The sequence below is a fragment of the Myotis daubentonii genome, chromosome X, assembly GCF_963259705.1.
Source record: "Myotis daubentonii chromosome X, mMyoDau2.1, whole genome shotgun sequence".
Lineage (NCBI taxonomy): Eukaryota > Metazoa > Chordata > Mammalia > Chiroptera > Vespertilionidae > Myotis > Myotis daubentonii.
Genome location: NC_081861.1, coordinates 9652491 through 9676820, shown reverse-complemented (window position 1 = coordinate 9676820; position 24330 = coordinate 9652491). Strand labels below are relative to the sequence as shown.

Below are 24330 nucleotides of genomic sequence, written 5' to 3'. Positions count from 1 at the left end.
TCTCTGTAGAAGGTCGATAAAATATATTTTTTAAAAAAAGAATGTAAAGAGTAGATAAACCACCTAAGAATTCTAATTCAGTTGCTGCCTGCCCAACTTCCAGTAAAGTTCTCTCATGATAAATTGGGGGTCATTAAAAAGAAGAATCATTTCTATGCCTTTTCTACCACTCACTCACTAAGTATGACATGCCTTCTGGCCAGGCACTGTGACGGGGATGCAAAAGCAGAAAGAAATGCTCTTTCTTGCATTTGGGAAGACGCTTTGCTTTAAATTATTGGAAATACTAGAGGCCTGGTGCATGGATTTGTACACCAGTGGGGTCCCTTGGCCTGGCCTGTGCCCTCTCACAATCTGGGACCCGGATGTTGGACTGCCGGTTTCTGCCAGGCCGAGGGACCCCACTGGTGCAAGAATCTGTGCACCAGGCCGGTTTCGGCCTGATCCCCGAAGGCCAGGCTGAGGGACCCCACCGGTGCATGAATCCGTGCACTGGGCCTCTAGTATGCATATAAGATCTTTGGTTAATCTCTCCCCCGCCCCACTTCCCTCTGAGATTCACCAGTCTGTTCCATGTTTCCATGCCTGTGTGTTGAGTGTCTGCCCCCTGGTAGTCAGTGCGCATCATAGTTACTGGTTGGTCACTTAGGCTTTTATATATATAGAAAACGGGAATGGGGTTGGGTTAGAGAAACCTTTTAATTTAGCATGTAATCTATCAAAGATGTCACAGGAGAGATGTTTTCACCAAACACTTGGCTACTAGTGATTGAACTCAATCTTCTCCAGCCCCTCTTCCCTTCCCCAGAAATTGGGTGTGGGCATGGGGGTGGGAACTAAAAGTGCCAACCCTCTAATCACGTGGTTTCCATGGCAACCGTCCCCCAGCCATGGGTTACCTAGGAGCTTTCCTCATTAAAAGTCACCTCATTAATGTAATAAGACATCTTTATCTTTCGTATCACTTAGGGAATTCCAAAGGTTTTAGGAGGTTTGTGTCTGGAATGGAGACAAAAACCAAATATATATTTCCTGTGAGTGATGATATCACAGTACCAAACCAAAATTTTTTCACATAACAGGTTTATTTTAGCAGCTCAGTTTTATTACATTCTACATATTTAATATATTTCTATCTGTTCTGCATAGATGGCATATTTATTAACTTTTATAGTTGACTTTTTCATTTGCTATTTGCTGCTACCTGGCCTGAAGAGTCAGGAGGATAAATAGAACTCGCTTGGTGGAAAGGTGGTGCAGCATTGAACTTCTCCGCAGAACTTTACTTTGATGTGGACTTCAGCTTTTCTTCCTCTTCTTTTTCAAATCCTGAACAGACGAGAGATCTTCCCTTGGGATAGCGAGCACAACACTTACGAAGTTCTTGGATGACAGCCTGACACTTAGATTCCATGTAGTTGTTGGCTGAAAAACAGACAGGCAGAATCTAGTCATGATCTCATAGGACTAAGGCACAGGGAGTTGGGGGGTTAGATCAATGCTTCCCACTCCTTTTTACTTTACTGTATGTACAGACCTGGAAGAAAGAGGATATATTAAAGTCCATGGAATTCTTCCTGATTTAGAGACCAGGAAGAAAAGTATGATTTACAGAGTGGTCAAAAGGTATTTTTCTATATAATTTTCTTTTCTTTTAAAAAATATATGTATTTTTATTGATTTCAGAGAGGGAGAAGGAGAGATAGAAACATCAATGATGAGAGAGTATCATTGATCGGCTGCCTCCTGCACACTCCCCACTGGGGATCAAGCCTGCAACCTGGACATGGTGCCCTGACCAGGACTCAAACTGTGAGCTTCTGGTTCATAGGTTGACCTCAAAGCTCAACCAACTGGGCTCATTTTCCTTAAGGTTGAGTTAATAGTTCATGTTCCTTGGTCACTAACTCCTTTACAATTTGGTGAATTAGAAAAATGCGCATATGAAAAATGCATTTTGCATACAGTTTAAGGTGGCTACTAGAAGCTTCCCTACCAAGTCTATGCATCAGAGGTTTGAAACTGCAGCCTGAGTCAACCCTTTTTTACAGTTGTGAGCTAATAATGATTTTTACATTTTTAAAGGGTTGTAATTTGCCTCTCCTCCTTCCCTCTCTCTCTCTCCAACAAAGACCTCCTGGCCTCCAAAGCCTAAACTATTTCCTGTTTGGACCTTTATAGAAAACATCTGCAGACCCGGCTATACATAGATCCTAAGTCAAGGAGGACTTGACCTAACGGTTCTAAATCATCTTCAATTGACTTGAGTCCCTCGATACTAAATTGGGGTGCATGGGAGTTAGCCTGTGATAGGAAAGACAATTCTGACCACCCAGAGTATAGTGGAGTTGCTGAGTCCAGGCTTGTAGCCAGGTCAGTGGGATTCAAACCCTCACTGTACCCCTTACTAGTTGTGTGACCCTGGGCAAGTTATGTAACTTCTGTGTTGATTTCCACATCTGTAAAATGGAGGTCATGGTAACATCTACCTCATGGATGAAATGATCAAATGACTTAATATGGTTAAAGCCCTTTTGGCTATAACTGTCATCCAGGGAATGATTAATTCGAACTCTTAGTCCTTCCAGCCCTCAATCCTCCCACACTGTGGCAAGGGGTATAACTAGTTCTAACTTGATTCTTGTTCTCCCTAAGTCAGTAGTTCTCAACCTTCCTAATCTCTCGACCCTTTAATACAGTTCCTCATGTTGTGGTGACCCCCAACCATAAAATTATTTCCATTGCTACTTCATAACTGTGATTTTGCTACTGTTATGAATCTTAATGTAAATATCTGATATGCAGGATGTATTTTCATTGTTACAAATTGAACATAATTAAAGCTTGGTGATTAATCACAAAAACAATATGTAATTATATATTCAATATGTGTTTTCCGATGGTCTTAGGCGACCCGTGAAAGGGTCGTTTGACCCCCAAAGGGGTCACGACCCACAGGTTAAGAACCGCTGCCCTAAGTCATGGGTTGCTAGTTCAAATCAGTTAATTTATTTGGAAGAAATTGTGAAAAAGATTTTTCCTTTTTCTTAAATTTGGAGAAAGGGATGAATAAAATGGCATTGTTATAAACACTTTAGATTAAAAGATTTTACAGATAATATTGCTTACATCATAAAATGGAAAGTTCAAGAATGAATAGACATTAAAAAGAGAAAATATACAAACAAGGATTTTCTTTGATGTTGAGTCTTTGGGGAACTCAACATTTTCCCTTCCTACCTTTCTCTATTTTCATGGGTATCCATCTCTATTATTGTACTTTAAAAATGGGAAAATGATCAAAAAGTCAGTTTTCAAATTCACATCGTCTTGATGCTTTTTTTCATTTGTTCTGCCAATAATCATTTACTGATTAAAAACAAAAAAGAAATCCTCTGGCATTTGTTCAAACATATTGGCTGATTTAAAACCAAATGGACAAATCACATCACATAGACTTTAGTTGAAATTCACTTTTACCTTTAAAAGTTAGTTGCTAAGTTTGGCAGCCTGAATTCCAATTGTATTTTCAACACCCACCCCCCCATTCTAACCTGACTGCTTTTAAAAAGTGAGTTATTAGGCAGTTAAGTATAATCAACCTATTTTAAAACTAGTCTTTTTTTTTTAAGGATTTTGCTCGGCTTAGTAATTCTCAACTCTGCCTGCACATTAAAATCACGTGGTCAGCTTCTTAGGTCCCTCTGCGCAGACCCCACTCACTGGAAGTCTGATTTCATTGTTCTAGGCAAGTTTTTAAAGCTTCCCATGTGATTTTACTATACACCCAAGATTGTAAACCACCAGCTTAGATCACATCACTTTTTATTTTCTATATCTTCAATTGTACAGTGAGAAAGATATTCAGGCTAAATTAATTACAGAAATATTCTATTCTGAGAGGAGTTAATATAGTTTGCTGATAAAAAGAACAATTGGTCGCTTGTAGTTGGTTCACAGATAAAGTGGAAACTATGTAAAAAGCATTGAACATAGTACCTTGTAAACATTTCTGTATTTCACAGGCTTGTTTCTGGCACGGATCCTTCTGCAGCATATCCAGTAAACTAAAATAAGAAAAATGACTTTTATTTTGTCTTTTATTTATAAGGACTTTAAAGCCCCTCTAGAAGGAATTTTCTTCAGAGACAAGCAGTATGCCCTTCCAATTGTTGGAAGACTGTTACACTGAAAAATACTCTTCCCATTCATAGGGTGAATCAACTGTATTTTTTATAATAGCCATTTCATTTGATTCGAAAGATATAAGTAGCTTTACATGGGAAAAAGACCCTTGAATTCAATAAATTCATCCTGAATATTGTAAACCAATGTTGGGCTAGAGGAGCCGACGCCGCAGCCTGAAGGACCCGCCCACTGCCCACTCTGTCATTGACAAAACTACCCTTGGCAATGATCAAGCTCCTTGAGCCTTTCCCATTATTAATGTGTAAACTGGGGATCATACCTACCTCAAAGCATTGGTGGAAGAATTAAAAGTATACGAAGTGCATAGACTAGTGCCTGGAAGGCAGTAAGGACTCGCTACGTGGTAGTTATTGTTCCTGAGATTTTTAAAAAGCAAAACTAAGGGGTTTTTTTTTTGCATATAAACTGTTATAACTATTTTAACTCAGGAAATTATCAGGCAGTAAATGGTTTCTTAGGGATCAGCAATATTTGGCCCTGAGATAAATGCTAGTTTAGCAGCTAAAAAAATTTTTTGAACTCTTACAGAAAAGACTTATTTAAAATATCTGTAACCAGAGAATAATCTTAAGTGCCCACTATTTTGATTATTAGCAACATCTAAGAATTTGAAGACACAATTTCAGAAAGAAAAAGGGCCAGGAGCCTTTGTAGCTAATTTCATTAATGCAAATAACCTCTTTTTTTCCCTTAGAGCTCCCTAAATTCTTAGTAGATCCAAGTTAGGTCAGTACTGGGATGGGAAACACTGGAGCAAAACCCAAGATATTTACAGGATGGGAGAAGGAAAGGCAGGTGAATTGCTGCAGGGCAAAGAAACGACCAATAGATGTTGATGCTGCTAGGAGCTGCTCTCTTCTCTCTAAATCAGTACCAAGTCCTTGGTGATCAGAGCATCTGTTGTGTAGCAGGTGCTGACTTTTGTGGGATTCATCAGATCCCAGTTCCGGCTGATGATGTCCATTAAAGGTTCTATGGCAATTTCCAAAGGAGTCAATTTCAAGTTACGAATCCTGACTAAGGGCTTTTGTTGACTCGCTTTCTGCCTGTGTAACCCCCTCTCTGCAGTTCCACTTGCGGTGTTCTTCATGACCCTTCCTAAACTTCTGTGTTCTTGAGCAGTTTTTCAACCCACTCCCTCCCCCAGGCCCACAGGTGGGTGCACTGCAGTGGTGGATGAAGTGATTGCCATATACTGAACAGAACAGAGGAGCATTTCTTCCTAGAATCCCAGCACCTGGAAAAAAATAGATCATTAAAATCACCACAACCGGACAGAGTGAAAAAGAAGAGAGAGAGACAGTGGAGAAACAAAAATACGTACCAGGTTAATCATCAGGCAAAAGCTTAAGCAACAGCTCCTGTACTCCCCTGACCTGTCAGAAAAAGAAAAGTTTATAGAGTACTCTGTTACAAGAGTCCCAATATGATGGAAAATGATTAAGCAACATGTGTACCATTAAATGATGCTGGATCTGCCACAAGCGAGAGTTGTTATCCATGTAGCGCTGCTCAGGGTAGAGTTGCCACATGAGAGGTAGCTGGGAGGTAAGAAGGTGACTTGGCCTAACTGCGTCACCTAAGGGAACCTGAACTTGCTGGATTCGTGCCCTTAGGAAACTCGTCCCCTGATGGAAAGAAATGATCAAAAATAAAACCAAAGACTTTCAGGATACTGTGACTAGTCAGAAACCAAGTTGATTGAAAGCAAAATCAAAAAAGAAATAAGCAAAACGTAAAGTTACCTGTTCCACGACGGCCACCCACGTGCGCTGGTATTCGTCTCGGTAGATACCCTCTTGGTGAACCCAGAGGCGATCGGGTGGAGCCCCCACATCCTCTCCTGCCATTCTGGGCTTTGAGTTCCAATTCTAGCCCTGCTTTTCTCCACCTAAGCCTGCAGCACCCGTGCACAGGACACAGGTGTGACTTTTGGGGTTTGAATGAACTCACCAGTGAGCCAGGTGACCTGGTACTAGCAACCACCAACCAGAACCAAACTTCATATATGTCTACGTGCACAGTCTAAATAGAACCAAGGCCATCTGAAGCTCCCTGCAAGACACTGAAGTGACACTCAGGCAGAGCCCTGGGTTGACTACAAAGCACTCAAGAATTTAGTTAGGTAAGGAGTTCTGTGGAAATGTAGGACTAGCATTACAGGAAGCTGGGCAGTGGTCTCAAGTTTGCATTCACAAAGCAGTATCTGACGAAGTGTAGTTAGCAACAGAATATGCGTAGGAGTGTGCCTAAGGACACACTTATTTGGGCAGGAATGCGTTATGAAAGACAGATGAACGTCCCATTCCCCATGTAAAAGCAGTTTTCCTTTTAAAAGGTAAGACTGAGAAGGTGAATCATGTGCATGGCTTTCTAAATTGAAATTAAAAGTTTGTTTTCAGAGCAAACAACCTATTTATCAGTTTACTTAGAAAGGTATCGCAGCTGGGCATTTCCAGAAGGGGGTATGTGTATTAGGGAGAATATTTAAGGTAGCTTCATGGAATTTCTGAGCTGCAAGAGGCTTTGGGACCATGGCAATTTGGAGCTGAGTGAGAGAAAATGATAATTATCCACCTAGGTCCTTGTTTCATCTTCGTAATGCTTTTCAGGATGTCACAGGAGTGCATTTTTCCATACAAGTGTGGGTTTAAATTGTGATTTCCCGAGTCGGAAACCCAGAAAAGTCCCTCTGCCCTTCGAGAGGTATAAAGGAATCCCACCTCCTGGACCAACTCTTCACATGGGGCAAACTGGGCTCGAAACCCATACATCCTCTGCCCAGCCCTGGATCTCACTTCAGGGCCTCACAATAACTTCGCCTGCACTTTGCATTTTGTACCGCACAGTTTTCACTGTGTTTCTACTTTTGGCAGAGCACAGGTACAACACTGGGGGATCTCCCCACAAAACACAGGCCTCCTATTCCAATCGGGTTGCCGTTAGGTGGGAAAGGAACTCCAGCACAGCTTGGGAAGTTGTTAAACCCTCCAGTGAGACTGTCCGGAGCAAATGAGATGCCAGAACACAGAATGAAGCAGGCCAGGACAAAGTGAGCCAGAAAGGATTAATTGAGCTAAACCAAGCCCTTTGTTCAGAACAATAATCTGAGTCTGATTTTTTTCTGAACACTGTTAGTTTACCTTCCCTTAAAAGGAAAGTAGAAAATATCTTTTATAGATTTAAGAAAGGGTCTGATTTTAGTGAATAACTTAACAACATCATAGTTGCTTTGCCCAGTGTACTCTGACTCTGAGTCCATTGTCAGCTCCTGTCTTATAGGGGATGGTTCCCTCATTTCAAATTCACCTAAAGTGAAACCCCTTCTCCTTAACCAAATTCTGATTTCTCTCAATGGCAACACCACCCCTCCCGTTCCTGCAGAAATTTACTAGTTGTCTTGAACCCCTTCATCTGCTTCAGTTGCTACATGCTATCTGTCACCAATTCTAGGAAGAACCACTACCACTGTATTTGAGATAAACTTTCTCCCAAACACCGGCTAATTTTAGCTCTATATCCTTGATTTTGCTCTCCACTTGCCTAAAATGCCTCCTCGGGCCTCTCTACCTCAGTACTATTATGGCCGAGTGCAAGTGTCTGCCTTTTCCATGAAAACTTCTTGCCTCCCTATGACTACTATAGCTTTTAAGTCTAAACTCATATTTTAGCCTCTAATTATATATTTCTTTGCATATTTGCTCTGCTTATTTCACAAGTCCTGGCTCTCCCCAAATGCAATACTTTAAGCTCTTCAGTAGCACGAATGATACAGTACTGGGCACCCCAAGTCTCAAATACTAGTCAAATAGATAATCATTGTTCTGCCTCTCCTCTTCCCCGGGGCTTTGGAAAGGAGTGATATAAACAAAAACCCAGTAAATGCTAATGTCAAAAGAAAATATATTAAAGTCTGGATTTCGCCGAAACCGGTTTGGCTCAGTGGATAGAGCGTCGGCCTGCGGACTGAAGGGTCCCAGGTTCGATTCCGGTCAAGGGCATGTACCTGGGTTGCGTGCACATCCCCAGTAGGAGATGTGCAGGAGGCGGCTGATCGATGTTTCTCTCCCATCGATGTTTCTGACTCTCTATCTCTCTCCCTTCCTCTCTGTATAAAATCAATAAAATATATTTAAAAAAAAAAAATAAAGTCTGGATTTCAAGTACAAAAGAAGTAAGTGTGGCTTTTTTTTTTTTTAAGTAGAAACCCAGTGTTAATGGGTTTTAATACCATCTCAATTTCACAGATAGGTCGTAGCAACAACCAACATAATTGACATTTAAGTTTGTTTTGGAAGGCGAAATTTTACTGGTTACACTGACGTGAAAAGGAAATAATTCCAGTGGGCAAACAAATTGGAGATGATGATCTGAGTTACTATGAATCACTACAAAGAGGCCTATGAGTCATTACAAAATATGCTCGAAACGCAGCATGATGTGCTGTTGAGACCCAAAGGCCAATGTGCTGGGCATCAGCATATGACTCCGGACTTGCTTACGCTACTTACTACTCAGAGAGCATGAAGGCCCAGTAAAAGGCGACTGCAGTGATCAAGGGACTGAGAAGCCATCACGTGAACATTAACCAACATCCTCAGCAGAGAACCGCAAAAGCAAAGGCTGAGTGAGAGGGATTAAGATCAAAGCCCACAAAATCACAGGTTGTATGAATGGGACACCATTTCTCTAAATGTGATTCCTGGAACACGTGCCCCTAACCTTTTCCTTGGTCAAATAAATTTGGGAATCTGATAGCGTCATAAAGCATGTTAACACATGTAAAAGCTCTGGCAAGTTATGTAGTATAGAAACTTTATTTCGTTTAACATTTCCCAAATTTATTTGACTAGAGAGCATTTCTCTGCACATAAAACTTGCTCACAAAATTCAGGACCCCTTGAACTAGGACAAATCTCTTAAAACCTCAAGATAAGCTTAGGTAAAAGGTGCACTACAATACACAGAACATAAACTTGTTCCACTCAACTCAAGGAATACTCCAGCTGCAAATTCAAATACATTTAAAAAGTGTTTATATAGCTTTATCATCCATGAAGGCACTAAAAGAGATTGTCCCCATGGGGGTCACCTTAATGCCACAATCGGAGACCACACTGGCCTAGAGAGACTATTTATTAGTAAGGGGTTCTGTAAATTAATTATGTTTTAAATGGATGATATAAAATATAGAAGGCTTCCTTAGGTAGTAATCTAAGTAAAACCATTATTTTTCCTTTACAGAATAGATTATTTTGTGTCTTTAAAAAAAAGGAGTTTGCTTTAATTTCCTGGTGTTTTAACAGTTTTTAAACATTAATCAGTTAAATACACTTATTTCATTTGAAATCAATTAATGAACTCATCCGATTATAATAGATGAGGATACCAAGAACATATATACCTGGAATCAGAATGGCCTGTGTATAAATCCTGGTTTTGCCACTTACTAGCTGTGTGACCTCAGTTAAATTTTCTACACTTGTTTTCTGATTTGTAAAATGAGAATTAAAGAACATATTGATTAGAATAGTCAGCAATTATTTAGCACTTCCTATGTGTTTCATATACATTGACACTTTTAATTTTCATAATCACCTGATTAGATTAATACTATTTTTCCCCCCACTTAAAGATGAAGGAAGTAGCCCTGGTCTGGTGGGCAGCAGGTTCGATTCCTGGTCAGGGCACATACCCAGGTTGTGGGTTCGGTCCCAGGTTGGGGCGCACACAGGAGGCAACCAAATGATGTTTCTCTCTCTCTCAAATCAATAAAAACATATCCTCAGGTGAGGGTTATTTAAAAAAAAAAAAGATAAGAGAAGGCACAGAGAAGTTAGGTAACTTGCTTGAGGCCACACTGCTAGGAAGTTGCAGAGCCGGATTCCAAATTGGGGCAGTTTACACAAAGTCTGTAAGTGCTTAGTAGAGCGTCTAGCACAGCGGTTCTCAACCTGTGGGTCGCGACCCCTTTGGTGGTCGAAGGACCCTTTCACAGGGGTCGCCTAAGACCATCCTGCCTATCAGATATTTACATGACGATTCATAACAGTAGCAATATTACAATTATGAAGTAGCAACGAAAATAATTTTATGGTTGGGTCACAACATGAGGAACTGTATTTAAAGGGCCAGAAGGTTGAGAACCACTGGGCTAGCACATATTAAGCTTGCCATACATGTTATTAAACGTTTAGGGCTATAAAATGAAGCCATGAGCATTATAAAAGTTAGAGAATGCCATTCTAGATTATGAGATTAACATCAACAAATAAAGGGTTTTTTTTTTTCTTTTTGAAGGTGCCTAAAGACAATTTATAAACTCAAAATATCCCATCACTGAACATAATCACAGCCACTCTCGCCCCATCAGGGCAGAGCATACTAGCCACGAACAGCTATTGAAAATATGTGGTGCAAAATCGAAACTTAAGCGAAAATTTACGTGGGTCCAATGTAATTGCACACTTGAAATTTCTCCCGAGCTTCATCATTATCAAAATGAATCACGGAAAGTTGTGCCATGTGATCCTGAAGCCTTAGGTAAAAATGGAGGTTGCTGGCATACATACCACAGATAGTTCTACTGGATGAGGGCCCTATCTGTGGAAAGACGTGGGTTGGAACTGACTAGGGAGAAAAGAGCAAAGCATCAACACCTCTTCAGGTAGCACCTTGGGAATGTTCCCTTTCCAGTACTGCCATGTCTACCTGGCTTCCAAACTCCACAGCGAATAGATAGAAAGCGAGATCAAACAAACAGAAACACCGATGGGCTGTGGAGGTGGCTCGGCATAGATTTTTCTTTGATTTTTGAATCGTTCCCCAAATCCCCTGTAATTCCTAACCTTGGGAGTTGAAAGATCGCTACTTTCAACCCATGGCACATTTGGCATACGGCGAAAGAAAATTACTTTTACCTATAATTTCACCATGTCTGAGAGCGTCCAGACAAGGGAACCGAGGAAACTCGTAGAGTGGATAACTACTGTGATACACCCGACCTTGAATAAAACCTGAAGTCCCCCATTCCCCTTCCCTAGAACAAATAGTTAACATTCTTTGCAGAGAGTAGCAGCAGCCAAGTTTGAGAGTGATACTTTTTCAGATACAGTATAGCACTGTTTCTGCAAGAGGTTACTCACATGAATATAATGTTTCTTGGGCTAATTAATCCGCCTCGGGATCAGCGAGGCTAAAACTTCCAGGTCCCCCACCTCGGGTCAGTCAAGCGGGGATCAGGACGTGAGCCAGGGGCGAGCAGAGGGGCATCTGGGGCCGAGGTCACCCGAACCGAAGTTTCCAGGCAAGGGCCGGCAAGCGGAAGTGGTCCAGGGAAGAGTGGGACAAAATTCAGGGGCCGCAACTTGGAAACAAAACGAAATAAAACCTTAACTATCTTAGGACGGAATTTCCCAAAGAGCGTCCCACTGGCTCGAGAGGCTGACCCGCGCGGCGGAGCTGCCTCAGGGTTGTCCCTGGAGCGTGTAGGCCGCGTCAGCGGGCGGGCAAAATGGGCGCCGGCGCTCCCGAGGCGCCTGCCCCGCAGCCCGGGCGCCGCTCACAGACCGCGTCCGCCTGCGGCCCTGGAGCACCGCCTCCCAGCCGCCCCTGCGTCCCGGCCTCCCGGCCTGAACCCCTTCCCGCGGCCGGCCACAGCCCTCTGCCCCGACGGCCACGCCTGCCCTAACCGGCGCGGGCGTTTCCCAGGTGCCGCTGGGCCGCCCCGCCCCCGCCCAAGCTCCGCCCCCGCCCAAGCTCCGCCCCCGACCAAGCTCCGCCCCCGCCCAAGCTCCGCCTCCGCTCCACACGCCCGCCCCGCCCGCGCGCCCTAAGCTCCGCGCCCGCCCCGCCCCGCCCGCGCTCCCCAAGCCCCGCCCCCGCGGAACCCGCTTGCTGGAGCTCAGGGTTGGTCAGGCCTAAGAGGGCCCTAGGCGGACGTGAGCAGGGTCGGACCAAGATGGCGATGCAGGTGGTGCAAGCGGTGCAGGCGGTTCATCTGGAGTCGGATGCTTTCCTAGTTTGTCTCAACCACGCTCTGAGCACAGAGAAGGAGGAGGTGATGGGACTGTGCATAGGGGAGGTGAGTAGGTCAGTGAGTTAGCCTGGCCGGAACCTTGATGAGCAGCCCAGCGTGTCCTTGGGGTCGGTGTTAGCAGCGCCCAGGGCTGCGGAGGCCACAGGCACCCTGGCTTTGATCCTGGGACAGATCCTTTGGATGCTCCTGTCGCGGAGTTTCGGTATCCTCGGGTTGCTTGAAGCTTGGTTAACCTCCCAGCACCCCCCAGCGTTCCGGCTAAGCTAGGGGTTGGGGAGAGCTTTTTTCTCGACTAATCCCTGGCCTCTTCTGTAAATCTGGAAGTTATCACCCCATTGACCAAACCTGAAAGTCAGGCCAGAAAGACAATATAGCACAATAGGACATCAATGTATTAAGACGCTACTGACCACTGTTAGGGCAGCTGCAATCTTTCCTCTAGGATGCATTTTAATTGTATCAAAGAACCTAAGAGAGGAGAGGGTTTCAAAGACACAAAAGTTTCTGCAGCGATAAAGTGTTGCAGAGGAGCGAAAGAGGATGAGGAAATAGAGCTTAGTTGCTTACAATCCGAAGTAAAAATTCTCCAGTTTTTCATGCTCGCATGCCCTATTTTTCGTATAATCTGTATCATGTACATCAAATAAGCGTACTGTGATCAATAATGTTTTCTCCTCTTTCTCACTCTAGTTGAATGATGACACCAGGTAAGACAATGTTTGTTTACTCGTGTCTTTTGGTCTATATGCCATTATTAACTCAGAGTTATGACAAGCTTGGCAATATTGGTTAGGGATTGTATTTTAAATTACCATGATCAGTCTGGAGATCCCTCAATGATACACTTTGAATAGCTTCCCAGTCCTAAAGATTGGTTTCCACCTAACTTCCTAGTAGGAAGATTTTCAGTTGATATTATCTGTGACCTTATGTGAAAAATGTGGTTTAGGGAAACAAGATCATGAGTGAATGTGTGAACTCTCTTACAGATAGAATTCTGTTGACTGATATGGTGCTGTTATTTTCCATTTCCTTGCTTGATATGTTTTTATGTTCTGTCTCCCCTAAAATGACAGTGAGATACTAGTCATTTTCTTTGTGGCAGATAATGTGCATATTAAGAGACGTTTCCCCCTATTGACCCATTCCTTCATCTAAACTCACTCTTCCATTTCCATGGCTTTCCGCTTCCTGCTGCTGAACCCTACAGTGATCTCAGAGACCTCCAGTAGCTTGGATGCTTCGAAGTTTTAACTTAAACCTAGAAGCATAGCAGAATGTGTACTCTCATGCCCACCTCTTTAATACCAAGGATACTAGGAGTTTAGCTTTGCCCATGAAAACTTTATACACTCAGCCACATATGCATGTGTGTCAGACTGCTTCTCACACCTTTAGCTTCAGTTTACTTTCCTTCTTCCTTTGTCTCTGCTAAGGTTTTATTGTTCCCTTTTTTCTAATTTATCCCCAAAAGGAGTGACTCCAAATTTACATATACTGGAACTGAAATGCGCACAGTCACTGAAAAGGTATGTGTGCTTGAATTTGCATGATGGAGACTTGCAGTTGGGGAGGGATTTCTGTGCTCTGTTTGATGAACTCAGCCAGGGATCGATCCCTTTTGTGTAGGACCACATTTGTGGCTGAGTGGCGTGTTCTCTCTAGTTAAATCTACGCACTAGGAATGGGACCAATTTTCTGTTCTTTGTAGCAAATTTTTACTATTTGATCAAGATGAGTAATCACTGTCAGCTTTCCTCCTTGCTGACATCTGTCTGTTTTTCTGGCTGGCTCATGTCATTGTTATCTTTTTATCCTGAGTCCGAATGTCTACTCAGGCAAAATCTTCTCTCCTTACAGGCAAACTATCCAAAGCTCATAGTTCTTAGTCTACCTTGACTTTCTCTTTTCTGGTTTGTTCTAGTCATATGGTTTAGTATAATGCTTCTCAACCTAATCGTTGTATAGGAACAGTTAATTTCCCTCCATTATGGTGCAGGCCGGTGCTTTTGTAAAAGACAGTAACAAAAATTATGTCCTCTCCTCTGCCAAGCAGATGATAGAGGTGATAAAAGCTATAGGGCAACAACTCCATCTACTTATTAACTCTACTAGAGGTCTGGTGCACTAAATTCGTGCACTGGGGGGGGGTGTCCCTCAGCCCAGCCTGACCCTCTCTCAATCCAGGACTGCTGGCTCCTAACCACTCACCTGCCTGGATGCCTGATTGCCCCAAACCACTCTGCCTGCCAGCCTGATAGCTCCCTAAACACTCCCCTGCCAGCATGATTGACACCTAACTGTTCCCCTGCTGGCGTGATCACCCCCAACTGCCCTCTCCTGCAGGCCTGGTCCCCCCCAACTGCCCTCCCCTTCAGGCCTAGTCCCCCCCAACTGCCCTCCCCTACCAGCCATCTTGTGACAATAGGGGTGGCCATCTTGTGACGACATGGGGACAACCATCTTGTGGCAACCATCTTATGATGACGTGGGGGCGGCCATCTTGTGATGACATAGGGTGGCCATCTTGTGATGGCCATCTTGTGACATCACGGGGGTGGCCATCTTGTGATGTGAGGGCATGAGGGTCAATTTGCATATTACCACTTTATTATATAGGATATACAAAATTCATCGTGTTAACCACTTGGCGTTCTTTCTTCCTATATGAAGGAAAGAAGTTCATTCCCTACACAGAGCTACAGTTTCTTCAAGGACCTTGCTTATGAAATACCCTGTCTTGCCATAGCCAGTCGGCCTGCGAACTGAAAGGTCCCAGGTTCGATTCCAGTCAAGGGCACATGCCCAGGTTGTGGGATCGATCCCCAATAGGGGGGCTTGCATGAGGCAGCTAATCAATGATTCTTTCTCATCGTTGATGTTTCTATCTCTCTCTCCCTCTTCCTTTCTCTCTGATATCAATAAAAGTATATTTAAAAAAAGAAATACACTGTCTTTCTTCTGTGTCTTCAACCTTCTGTCATCTGGCTCTTTTCCCTTGGGATATAAATGTGCTTACATCACTCTCTTTTCAGAAGGGACAGAAAAATCACTTCTTGATTGTCTATCTCCCTGTAATCATTCTTCTCACATCCTTCCTTTAAGAGCCAGCCCTTATTTACCTTCTCCATTCAAACCCACCAAAATCTGCTTTCCAGTTCTGCCTCTCCAGCCCCCTTCTCATTGCTACATCCCTGGATTGTTTCTTGGTGCGTCTCTTAATCTTTCAGTTCGGAACTCAGAACTCCTATGAGGGTTTTTGTTTGTTTTGTTTTTGCGGTATCTCCATATTCCTCCCCTTCCTTATTCTTTTTGGACTCTTCCTCCCCTGCCTATGCATTAATTATTCTCCAAGTTTCTGCCTTGGCCTCCTTCTATTCCCACAATGTTTTTTTTTAAATATTTCTATTGATTTCAGAGAGGAAGGGAGGGAGAGAGAGAGAAACATCACTGAGGAGAGAGCATCATTAATTGGCTATCTCCTGCATGCTCCACACTGGGGATTGAGCCCACAACCCGGGCATGTGTCCTGACCAGGAATTGAACCCTGACCTCCTGGTTCATAGGCCAATACTCAACCACTAAGCCATGTCAGCTGCGCTTGCCAGAATGTTTTCTTAGGCAACATTACCTCTCCTGTGGCTTTAGTTGCAACAGACATTGAGGTTAGAGAGATCTGTCTTCAGATCCTTTCTCTGATACTTACTGTGTGACTTTGGGTACATTACTTAACATCCTCGAGCTTCTCATTCTTTATGTGTAAAACAGAGATAGTGATCATCACCAACCTCATAGAGTTGTTGGGAAAGTTGGATTTGCGTAATGTAAGTAAAACACTCACCTATAAAATGGGCATAACAATAGTACTAACCTCACTGGGTCATTGGGAGAATTAATTTAATACATGAAAAGCCCTTTTACAAGTGCCTGACACATGGCAGGTAGCCAATAAATATTGGCTATTTTGACTGTTGTTGTTAACCAGTAGATGCTAGTTAGTATAAATTATTCCAAGCTCTAGAATGTCATAGTCAACTGTCTAGTGGACATCCAAGTTTAGCTAAACATGGGCATCTTTTAAAATCTAATAATAGAGGAATATGCAAATTAACCTGGACGCCGCAATGTCATGACCAATCTACAAGCAGCAGAGAGCTACGGGAGGGCGGGGCAGCGGGCAGAGAGCTACAAGAGGGCATGGCAGCGAGGTAGGAGCGGTGGAGAGCTACCAACAGTGGTGGGCGGGTTGGCCAGCTGAGGCAAGCAGCAGCGAGCTACTCGTGTATGGATTCGTGCACATTGAAAGGACATTAATTAGAAGAAATATTTTAAAGGCCGGGGAGGGACCCCAGGAGGGCTCCAGGGCATGTCCAGCCCATCTTGTCCAGTTCCCATCGGCCAGACCCCAGCAGCAAGCTAACCTACTGGTTGGAGCATCTGCCCCCTGGTGGTCAGTGTGCATCATAGCGACTGGTAGAATGGTTGAACAAATGGTTGGACACTTAGCATATTAGGCTTTTATTATATAGGATATTTATTGATTTCAGAGAGGAAGAGAGAGGGAGAGAGAAAGATAGAAACATCAATGAAGAGAGACAGTTATTGATTGGCTGCCTCCTCCACGCGCCCACTGGGGATTGAGCCCGCAACCCAGGCATGTGCCCTGGCTGGAATCAAACCATGACCTTCTGGTTCATAGTTCAATGCTCAACCACTGAGACACACTAGCTGGGCTAAACACAGGCATCTTAAACTAACATGTTCAAAACTGAACCTTTTCTCTTCCTCAAACCCTTCAACATCCCTGCTGCCACAGTAGTTCCCAAGCCTGGACTCACCCAGTAATCTTTAAAAAATCCTGAGGTGGTTCAGTTGGTCTGGGGTGTGACCTGGGCAGCAGAATTTGGAAAAGCTATCCAGGTGATTCTTTTTTTTTTAAATTTTGTTTTATTGCTTAAAGTATTACAAAGAGTATTACATATGTTTCCTTGCCCCCCCACCTTGACCTTTCCCCGGCCTCCCCTACCCCCCAGTGTCTTGTGTCCATTGGTTATGCTTATATGCATGCATACAAGTCCTCCGGTTGATCTCTTACCTCCTCCCTCACCCCTCGCAACCCTCCTCGGCCTTCCTGCTGTAGTTTGACAGTCTGTTTGATGCTGCTCTGCCTCTGTATCTATTTTTGTTCATCAGTTTATAATGGTCTTTATTATCCATAAATGAGTGAGATCATGTGGTAGTTTTCTTTCATTGACTGGCTTATTTCACGTAGCATAATGCTCTATCCAGGTGATTCTTATGTGCAGCCAAGTTTGGTAACCACAGCCTGCCATTGAGAGCCATAAACCTAAATTGCTTTCATATTTGTTTCCAATGCTTCATCCCAACTACTGCTACCTTATTTATTTGAGGTCCTCATCACTTCTTTCTTCGATTTCTGTGCTAGCCTCTCCATTAGTTTCATTGATTCGAGTCTCTCTCGACGCTATTCCTTTCTTACTGCTTAGGATGTAATCTTTTGAGAACATAAGTCTGATATACCTGTGCTTAAAATCCTTAGGATGAAGTCCCATTGGGGAAGCATTCAGGGCCTCTCATTTCTGTTTATGTCCTTACTAGAGGCCCAGTGCACGACATTCATGCACTAGGGGGGGCAGTCCCTCAGCCCAGCCTGCACCCTCTTAGCACTTCCCCAGAGGGGAAGCTGTGAGCCTGGCTGTGAGCCTGGCTTCTGCCTGAGTGATGCTCCCCCTGTGGGAGCACACTGACCACCAGGGGGCAACTCCTGCATTGAGTGTCTGCCCCCTGGTGGTCAGTGCACATCATAGTGACCGGTTGTTCTGCTGTTTGGTCGATTTGCATGTTAGGGTTTTATTCTATAGGATACTAGTGGCCCGGTGCACAAAATTCATGCACAGGTGTGTGTGTGTGTGTGTGTGTGTGTGTGTGTGTGTGTGTGTGTTCCCTCAGCCCAGCCTGCACCCTTTCCAATTGGGGACCCCTTGGGGGATGTCAGATTGCTGGGTTAGGCCTCGAGGAGGCTGCAGATCAGACCCTGCTTTTCTCTCTCTCCGGGCCTCACCAGCAGCTGTGGTAGCTGCTAATCAGCCCCGCCTCTCTCTCTCCCTGAGAGGTCAGCAGTTCAGCCCGCTTGCCAGTCCCCACCCACCAGAGCCTGCTGCGTGCGCAGCCTGGTGTTCGGTTGTTTTGTTCGTTACAGACCCTGGGTTTTTATATATTAGGACTAGTGGTCTGGTGCATGAAATTCGTGTATATTGAAAAGGAATTAATTAGAGAAAATATTTTTTTAAATATATATTTTATTGACTTTTTACAGAGAGGAAGGGAGAGGGATAGAGTTAGAAACATTGATGAGAGAGAAACATTGATCAGCTGCCTCCTGCACACCCCCTACTGGGGATGTACCCACAACCAAGGTACATGCCCTTGACTGGAATCGAACCTGGGACCTTTCAGTCCACAGGCTGATGCTCTATCCACTGAGCCAAACTGGTTATGGCATAGAGGAAATATTTTAATATTGCTATTTGCCTTTTCTCTATAATAAAAGTGTGAGAGATAAAAGGAAATGAGTACAATGTATATCAAAATAATACATAATTCTATTAATAAATAAACAATAATAAAATGATATAACAACAACAAACTCATGATATAAAAACAACACTGAGGCAAATAATGACTGATAAAGTGATTAAACTTATTCTACTATCTCCCTGTACACCACATTAAGAGTAAAAACACTTTCAGAGTGCTTGACTAATTTCCCTTGGGATAAAGTATTTACAACTTTAACATCACACGCTCTTCGAACTTGAGAGAAAGGAACATATAACTGACCATGTGTGAAAACGGGTTCAGGTAGGAATATGCCTACTCTGTCTAGAGTTTGTCCTTGTGATTTATTAATAGTCATCACAAATGCTGGCATCGCGGGAAACCATCGTCGAATCAATTTAAATGGGAGGCCAGTGTCAGATGGGGACAAATCAATTCTTGGAATCAGAACAACCTCTCCCTCTGCAGATCCGGTTAATACTTCAGCTTCGATAATCTTTTGATAATAAATCTGGTACCATTACAAAGACCCCATTTACTATTGAGATTTCTCAATAGCATGATGATTGCACCCACTTTCAATTTTAATTTATGACACGGCATTCCCGAAGGAGTAATACTGTTGAGAAATTTGATGGGAAAATTTTCCTTTTCAGCATCATCTGTTGAGTCAATGGAATCATCACTCAAATATGTGTGAAAATCTCCATCAAGTATATCCAAAATTTCTTCATTTAAGTTTTGAACATGCTCATTTTTTGGACAAAGAATTGCACGTTTAGATATTTTTTTAATATTATCTATAGATATACTATTTCCAAAGGTGGCTTCAATAATAGATCCGTTACAAATCATTTCATGGGGGATTTCAATAATATCCATTCCTAAATGAAAACTGCTATCAAGTTTGCCATCTCCAAGTTTTACTAACCATTCCCTATAAGCAGAATCCTCTGATCTCATATTTGTTATAAGAGACAACTTTCTGAAACATTCCCAAACATTGCAGTACTTTAAACTTGTTTGTACTATGGCGGATCCCATAGCATGCGGTACAATACTGAGACATTGTTGAAAATCCCCTCACCAAATGCAACATTCAAATTCATAATTTCTCTTAGTAATCTGTCTATGGCGTTTATAGCATGACTGGATGCCATGGTGCATTCATCAATAATGAGAAATTGGGCCTTTTTAATAGTTTTAGCAACTTCGCTCTTTACATCGAGTCTAGAAATTAAAGTTTCATTTAATGGAATTGGTAATTTGTATTGGGAATGAAAGGTTCTTCCACCAAGAAGTAAATTTGCAGCAATTCCTGTAGACGCTGTGGGTAAAACAGTACCACCACGACCTCTAATATAATGTGTTAAAACTTTATACAGATATGTTTTTCCACTACCACCTGGACCATCCAAGAAAAAGCATTTGGGGTGTGCAGTTTGATCTTCGATGGCTGAAGTTATAGTCTGAAAGGCTGCCAACTGTTCATCATTCAGAGAATTTATCAAAATCTCTGCCCTTTGTTGCTCATACAATTGATCACATGTATTTGCATTCGTTAATAAAGGATAGTCCGGAAGTTTGAAATGTGAACATTTCATTCCATGCAATGTGAATACCTCCTGAATTTCGTTAAGGGCATGCGTTTCACAGTTTGCACAGGCACCTTCTCTTCGGTGTAATTTCCAACAGAAATCTTCAATAAAATGAGATTTATTCTCATCCCATAATTTGTCTGCAGCAGAAGGCTATCCAAACACATATATATATATGCAAAAAGTTGCCGTAGTTGTTTGGGCATGTTAAGGATGATTGCATCGTCAATCATATCTTTCCAGATAGTATCATCAAGTAATAATCCCTGGTGTTTAGCAGCTTCACGAAATGTATCATAAGTTACACCTCCTACAGTTCGCAGATCCTCAAAACTTACCGCACCTTTTACATGCAGAAGCAAAAGTCTAAGGTAATATCGTTCTGGTTCTCTAAAGCTCACAGTGAACAGTCTACCTAATACTTTATTCCCACCCTTTTGGCGTTTTGTCCACAAAGAATTAGTAAACACATAATGCTGTGGAATCTCCCAATAATAATAATTACGTGCATTAGAGTCTTCTTTATTCAATAAGAACCAAGCCATCTAAGTTGAGTTATGCCTTTTAGCCCTATCTAAAACTTCAGCAAAATCATCTGCATGAAAATATAAATTCTGATCATTTGGCAAATGAATAGCTAATCTTGTGATTGCATGAGATTGGTCATGCATTCGCATTCCAAAAGGTCTCCAAACAGCCTCAGGAGCGCTCACATACCTGGAGTCAATGAAGTCCTGTACTTCGTCATGATTGATAACATTTTTTTCAGAAATTTGAATATTTTCACAGTCGTTCCCTTTATAGATGTATTTAAATAGATATTTGACACTTCTGATTGATGCACAGACTTCAACATTTATATGACAGTTATATTTGAGGCACAAATACGGGTTATAAGGGACAATCCAAGTATTATCAACAATTTTATTTCGAATAGACATGGTGCTACGAGATCTTCGTTTGTATTTGGGATATCCATCAATATTTCCAATGGTCGCATTTTGAAATTCTTTCGGATATCCCTTTGAACATTTTCCATTTTCCATACATGGACTACTGGGATTTTGCATTCCACATGGTCCATGTACCATATTTGATTTTACAATTTGAAAAAGTCGAGGACACTGGTTCTCATCTGGAATTTCTGCCTTAACTATATGGTCAATGTCATCTTCTGAACGTAATTTGGACTCATTATCTAATATCAATAATATGTGAGCGTGAGGCAGTCCGCATTTCTGAAATTCAATGACATGAATCTTAGTTATTACTTTGCCAAATAAATGGAATTTACAGACATCATTTAAAAGAGCGTTCAGCTTAATATTAAAAACTCTGGCTACCAAGTCAGGTCTGTTTTCAACTTTTTGCCAGCATTGTAAATTGTTTGTAATATCTGCCCATTTGGGGTTGCATGTCATGGTTATGAATAAAAAAGGCTTGCTATACTTCGTTACAATTGCCATAGCATCCCGATATCGCTGCTGCATATTTCTGGGACTACCCTCAGAAGATGATGGAAGTATTATCATTTTACCAATCGGCACATTGTCATTTTCAGATCTAGATTTGAGATAATCCATCAAACCACTATATTTTTCAACTCTCAACTTAATGAAATTTATCTGATTGGCCTCCATTTTTTAATACGAATCCACAATAAACTGTTGAGTTAATTTTCCTGCATTTAAAATAGGATTGAATGTGTCCCGCACAGAGAGATGAAATCCATAATACTGCATTTGTGTGACTCGTGTCCTTACATTTTGTCTAGTATTATTGTCTATTACACTGTTGTCTCTGAGTCTCAATGCAATATCTGTTCCCCAGCCTTTTCCACCATGTGGAAAAAGAATAGGATACGTCATTGCATCTAATGTAGGAAACAGGATATTGATTTGTTTCATTTTTGTGGCATTTGGATTATTGGGATCTGGTTTACAATGAATGAGCAAGTCCCTTTCAAAAGGAGGTTCTCCATCTTCGTTTCTGAATATGGCAGCAACCTCGGTTACATGGGGAGAATTATATCTACCTGGGTCACTGTTGCGATCATATTTACTTGCCATTGTTACCTCTGTGGGAGCAATACCTTTTGCTGCTGCTTCAGATTGGGCTTCCTATTCTACCTCATGTAGCATCTTGTACGATTTTGTTAATTCATTGATTTCATGCATGAGGTTGTTGATGTTGATCATGAGTTTTTCTGAGCAGCCCTGATTTTCTGACATTGCTAATCTTTTACTTGTAGCTTCGGCTGTATCCAAAATATAGAGTTGAGCAAACTTCCGAGAAACACCATCCGAAGGGTGTAAAGTTCCAGTATGGTGATAAACTTGCCCATGTATTCTAAAACAGTATGGCCCATATCCTGATGGTGATGCAATATTAGCACCCATGGAAGCAAAAGCAAAAGAACTATTTATGGATCGAATATTTTCCATAAAATTTTTACTGTCAGAATCTTCGTTTGTCATTAATATTTTTAAATATACGGGTAATCTGGAAAATGTATATCATTTGGACAGACTTTCCCTTTGCTACAACATCGAGTAAACTTCCCATCGGATGGTTTTTCATCCGAGAAATTTAGGGATAGGCAAAAGTCACATCGAACAGTCATTCCACCACAACTATGTTCGAGAATTGCATCGTCATGTACTCCATTTTCGCTGAAAAGGCAGTTCCTTTCGGTATTGGTAGTACTTGCTGTTGACTGTTCTCTAGACATATTCTGTCGTCACCACCACCTTCTTTCAACTTCAAAGGCACGTTGGTCTTTAGACATTTTCTGTTGAAGACGCCTCTGTTTTTCAGCTTTAGAGCAACGTTTTTCCAGTAGCTGCTCTTCAGATACATTCTGTTGCAGATGCAAGTTGCTCTGCAGACATTTTCTGTCGATAACGCCGACACCTTTCGGCTGCAGAGCTACCTTGTATCAACTGTTTTTCTTTGGATATAGTCCTACCTGTCTACTGACACGGTCTGAGATGCAGGTGAATGAGAGTCCTGCCTGTCAGGCCACTGAGAGCTGTGTGACTAATGGCTGATTCTGGATGATTCTGTGGGGGTGGGACTTCCTCCTTCCTGCTGTCAGTTTCAGAAACTGTCATGAGGAAGCTGGCATGACAGAGGAGCCACGCTGTCCCTGCAGCTGCCCCGGCGGGGTCGAAAGCCTGAGGGCAATTTGTGGGCGGAGCTGGTGGCAGATCGGTGCATTAGCACCTGCCAGCCAATTATGCCCGTTGGAGGGCCGTTTGTGGGTGTGGCCATTGGCGGATGGGTGCATTAGCACCTGCCAACCCGGGATCCCCATGGGAGGGCCGTTTGTGGGCGTGGCCAGTGGCGATGGGTGCATTAGCACCCGCCAACCAGGGATCCCCAGGGGAGAGACGTTTGTGGGTGTGGCCAGTGGCGGATCAGTGCATTAGCACCTGCCAACCAGGGATCCCCAGGGGAAGGCCGTTTGTGGGTGTGGCAGGTGGCAGATCATTGCATTAGCACCTGCCAACCCGGGATCCCCAGGGGAAGGCCGTTTGTGGGTGTGGCCAGTGGCGGATCAGTGGATTAGCACCTGCCAACCCGGGATCCCCATGGGAGGGCCGTTTGTGGGTGTGGCCAGATGCGGATCAGTGCATTAGCACCTGCCAACCCGGGATCCCCAGGGGAGGGCCATTTGTGGGTGTGGCCGGTGGCGGATCGGTGCATTAGACCCTGCCAACCCGGGAACCCGATGGGAAGGCCGATTGTGGGTGTGGCCAGTGGCGGATGGGTGCATTAGCACCTACCAACCCGGGATCCCCATGGGAGGGCCGTTTGTGGGTGTGGCCGGTGGCGGATCAGTGCATTAGCACCTGCCAACCCGGGATCCCCAGGGGAAGGCCGTTTGTGGGTGTGGCCGGTGGC

At 43.0% G+C, this 24330-nt stretch overlaps 2 protein-coding genes across 6 annotated transcripts in view; one reads left to right on the top strand and one right to left on the bottom strand.

Annotated features, from left to right (window-relative positions):
• Nucleotides 1-1051: 1051 nt before the first annotated feature.
• On the bottom strand, nucleotides 1052-11930 carry MTCP1 (mature T cell proliferation 1). 5 transcript variants are annotated; one of them, XM_059680064.1, is made up of 5 exons: nucleotides 11355-11919; nucleotides 5534-5585; nucleotides 4983-5446; nucleotides 4000-4067; nucleotides 1052-1425 (listed from the first exon to the last, which is right to left on the bottom strand). In XM_059680064.1, exons 4-5 carry the CDS (start codon nucleotides 4055-4057, stop codon nucleotides 1283-1285), a joined length of 201 nt encoding a protein of 66 aa, XP_059536047.1. In that variant the 5' UTR covers nucleotides 4058-4067; nucleotides 4983-5446; nucleotides 5534-5585; nucleotides 11355-11919; the 3' UTR covers nucleotides 1052-1282. The 5 variants fall into 5 exon arrangements, with proteins under 5 accessions (XP_059536047.1, XP_059536045.1, XP_059536046.1 ...); XM_059680061.1 differs by lacking the exons at nucleotides 1052-1425; nucleotides 4000-4067 and adding exons at nucleotides 5667-5837; nucleotides 5955-6106 and having other exon boundaries at nucleotides 11355-11930; XM_059680062.1 differs by lacking the exons at nucleotides 4983-5446; nucleotides 5534-5585 and adding an exon at nucleotides 5955-6106 and having other exon boundaries at nucleotides 11355-11920.
• Nucleotides 11931-12082: 152 nt separating this feature from the next.
• The window catches only part of BRCC3 (BRCA1/BRCA2-containing complex subunit 3), a 45575-nt gene continuing 33327 nt past the window's right edge, over nucleotides 12083-24330 (top strand). Inside the window, exons 1-3 of the mRNA XM_059678849.1 lie at nucleotides 12083-12292; nucleotides 12938-12954; nucleotides 13722-13776. Of these exons, the coding sequence (XP_059534832.1) occupies nucleotides 12170-12292; nucleotides 12938-12954; nucleotides 13722-13776 (195 nt within the window). The 5' untranslated portion in view covers nucleotides 12083-12169. The remainder of the gene's footprint in view (nucleotides 12293-12937; nucleotides 12955-13721; nucleotides 13777-24330) is intronic.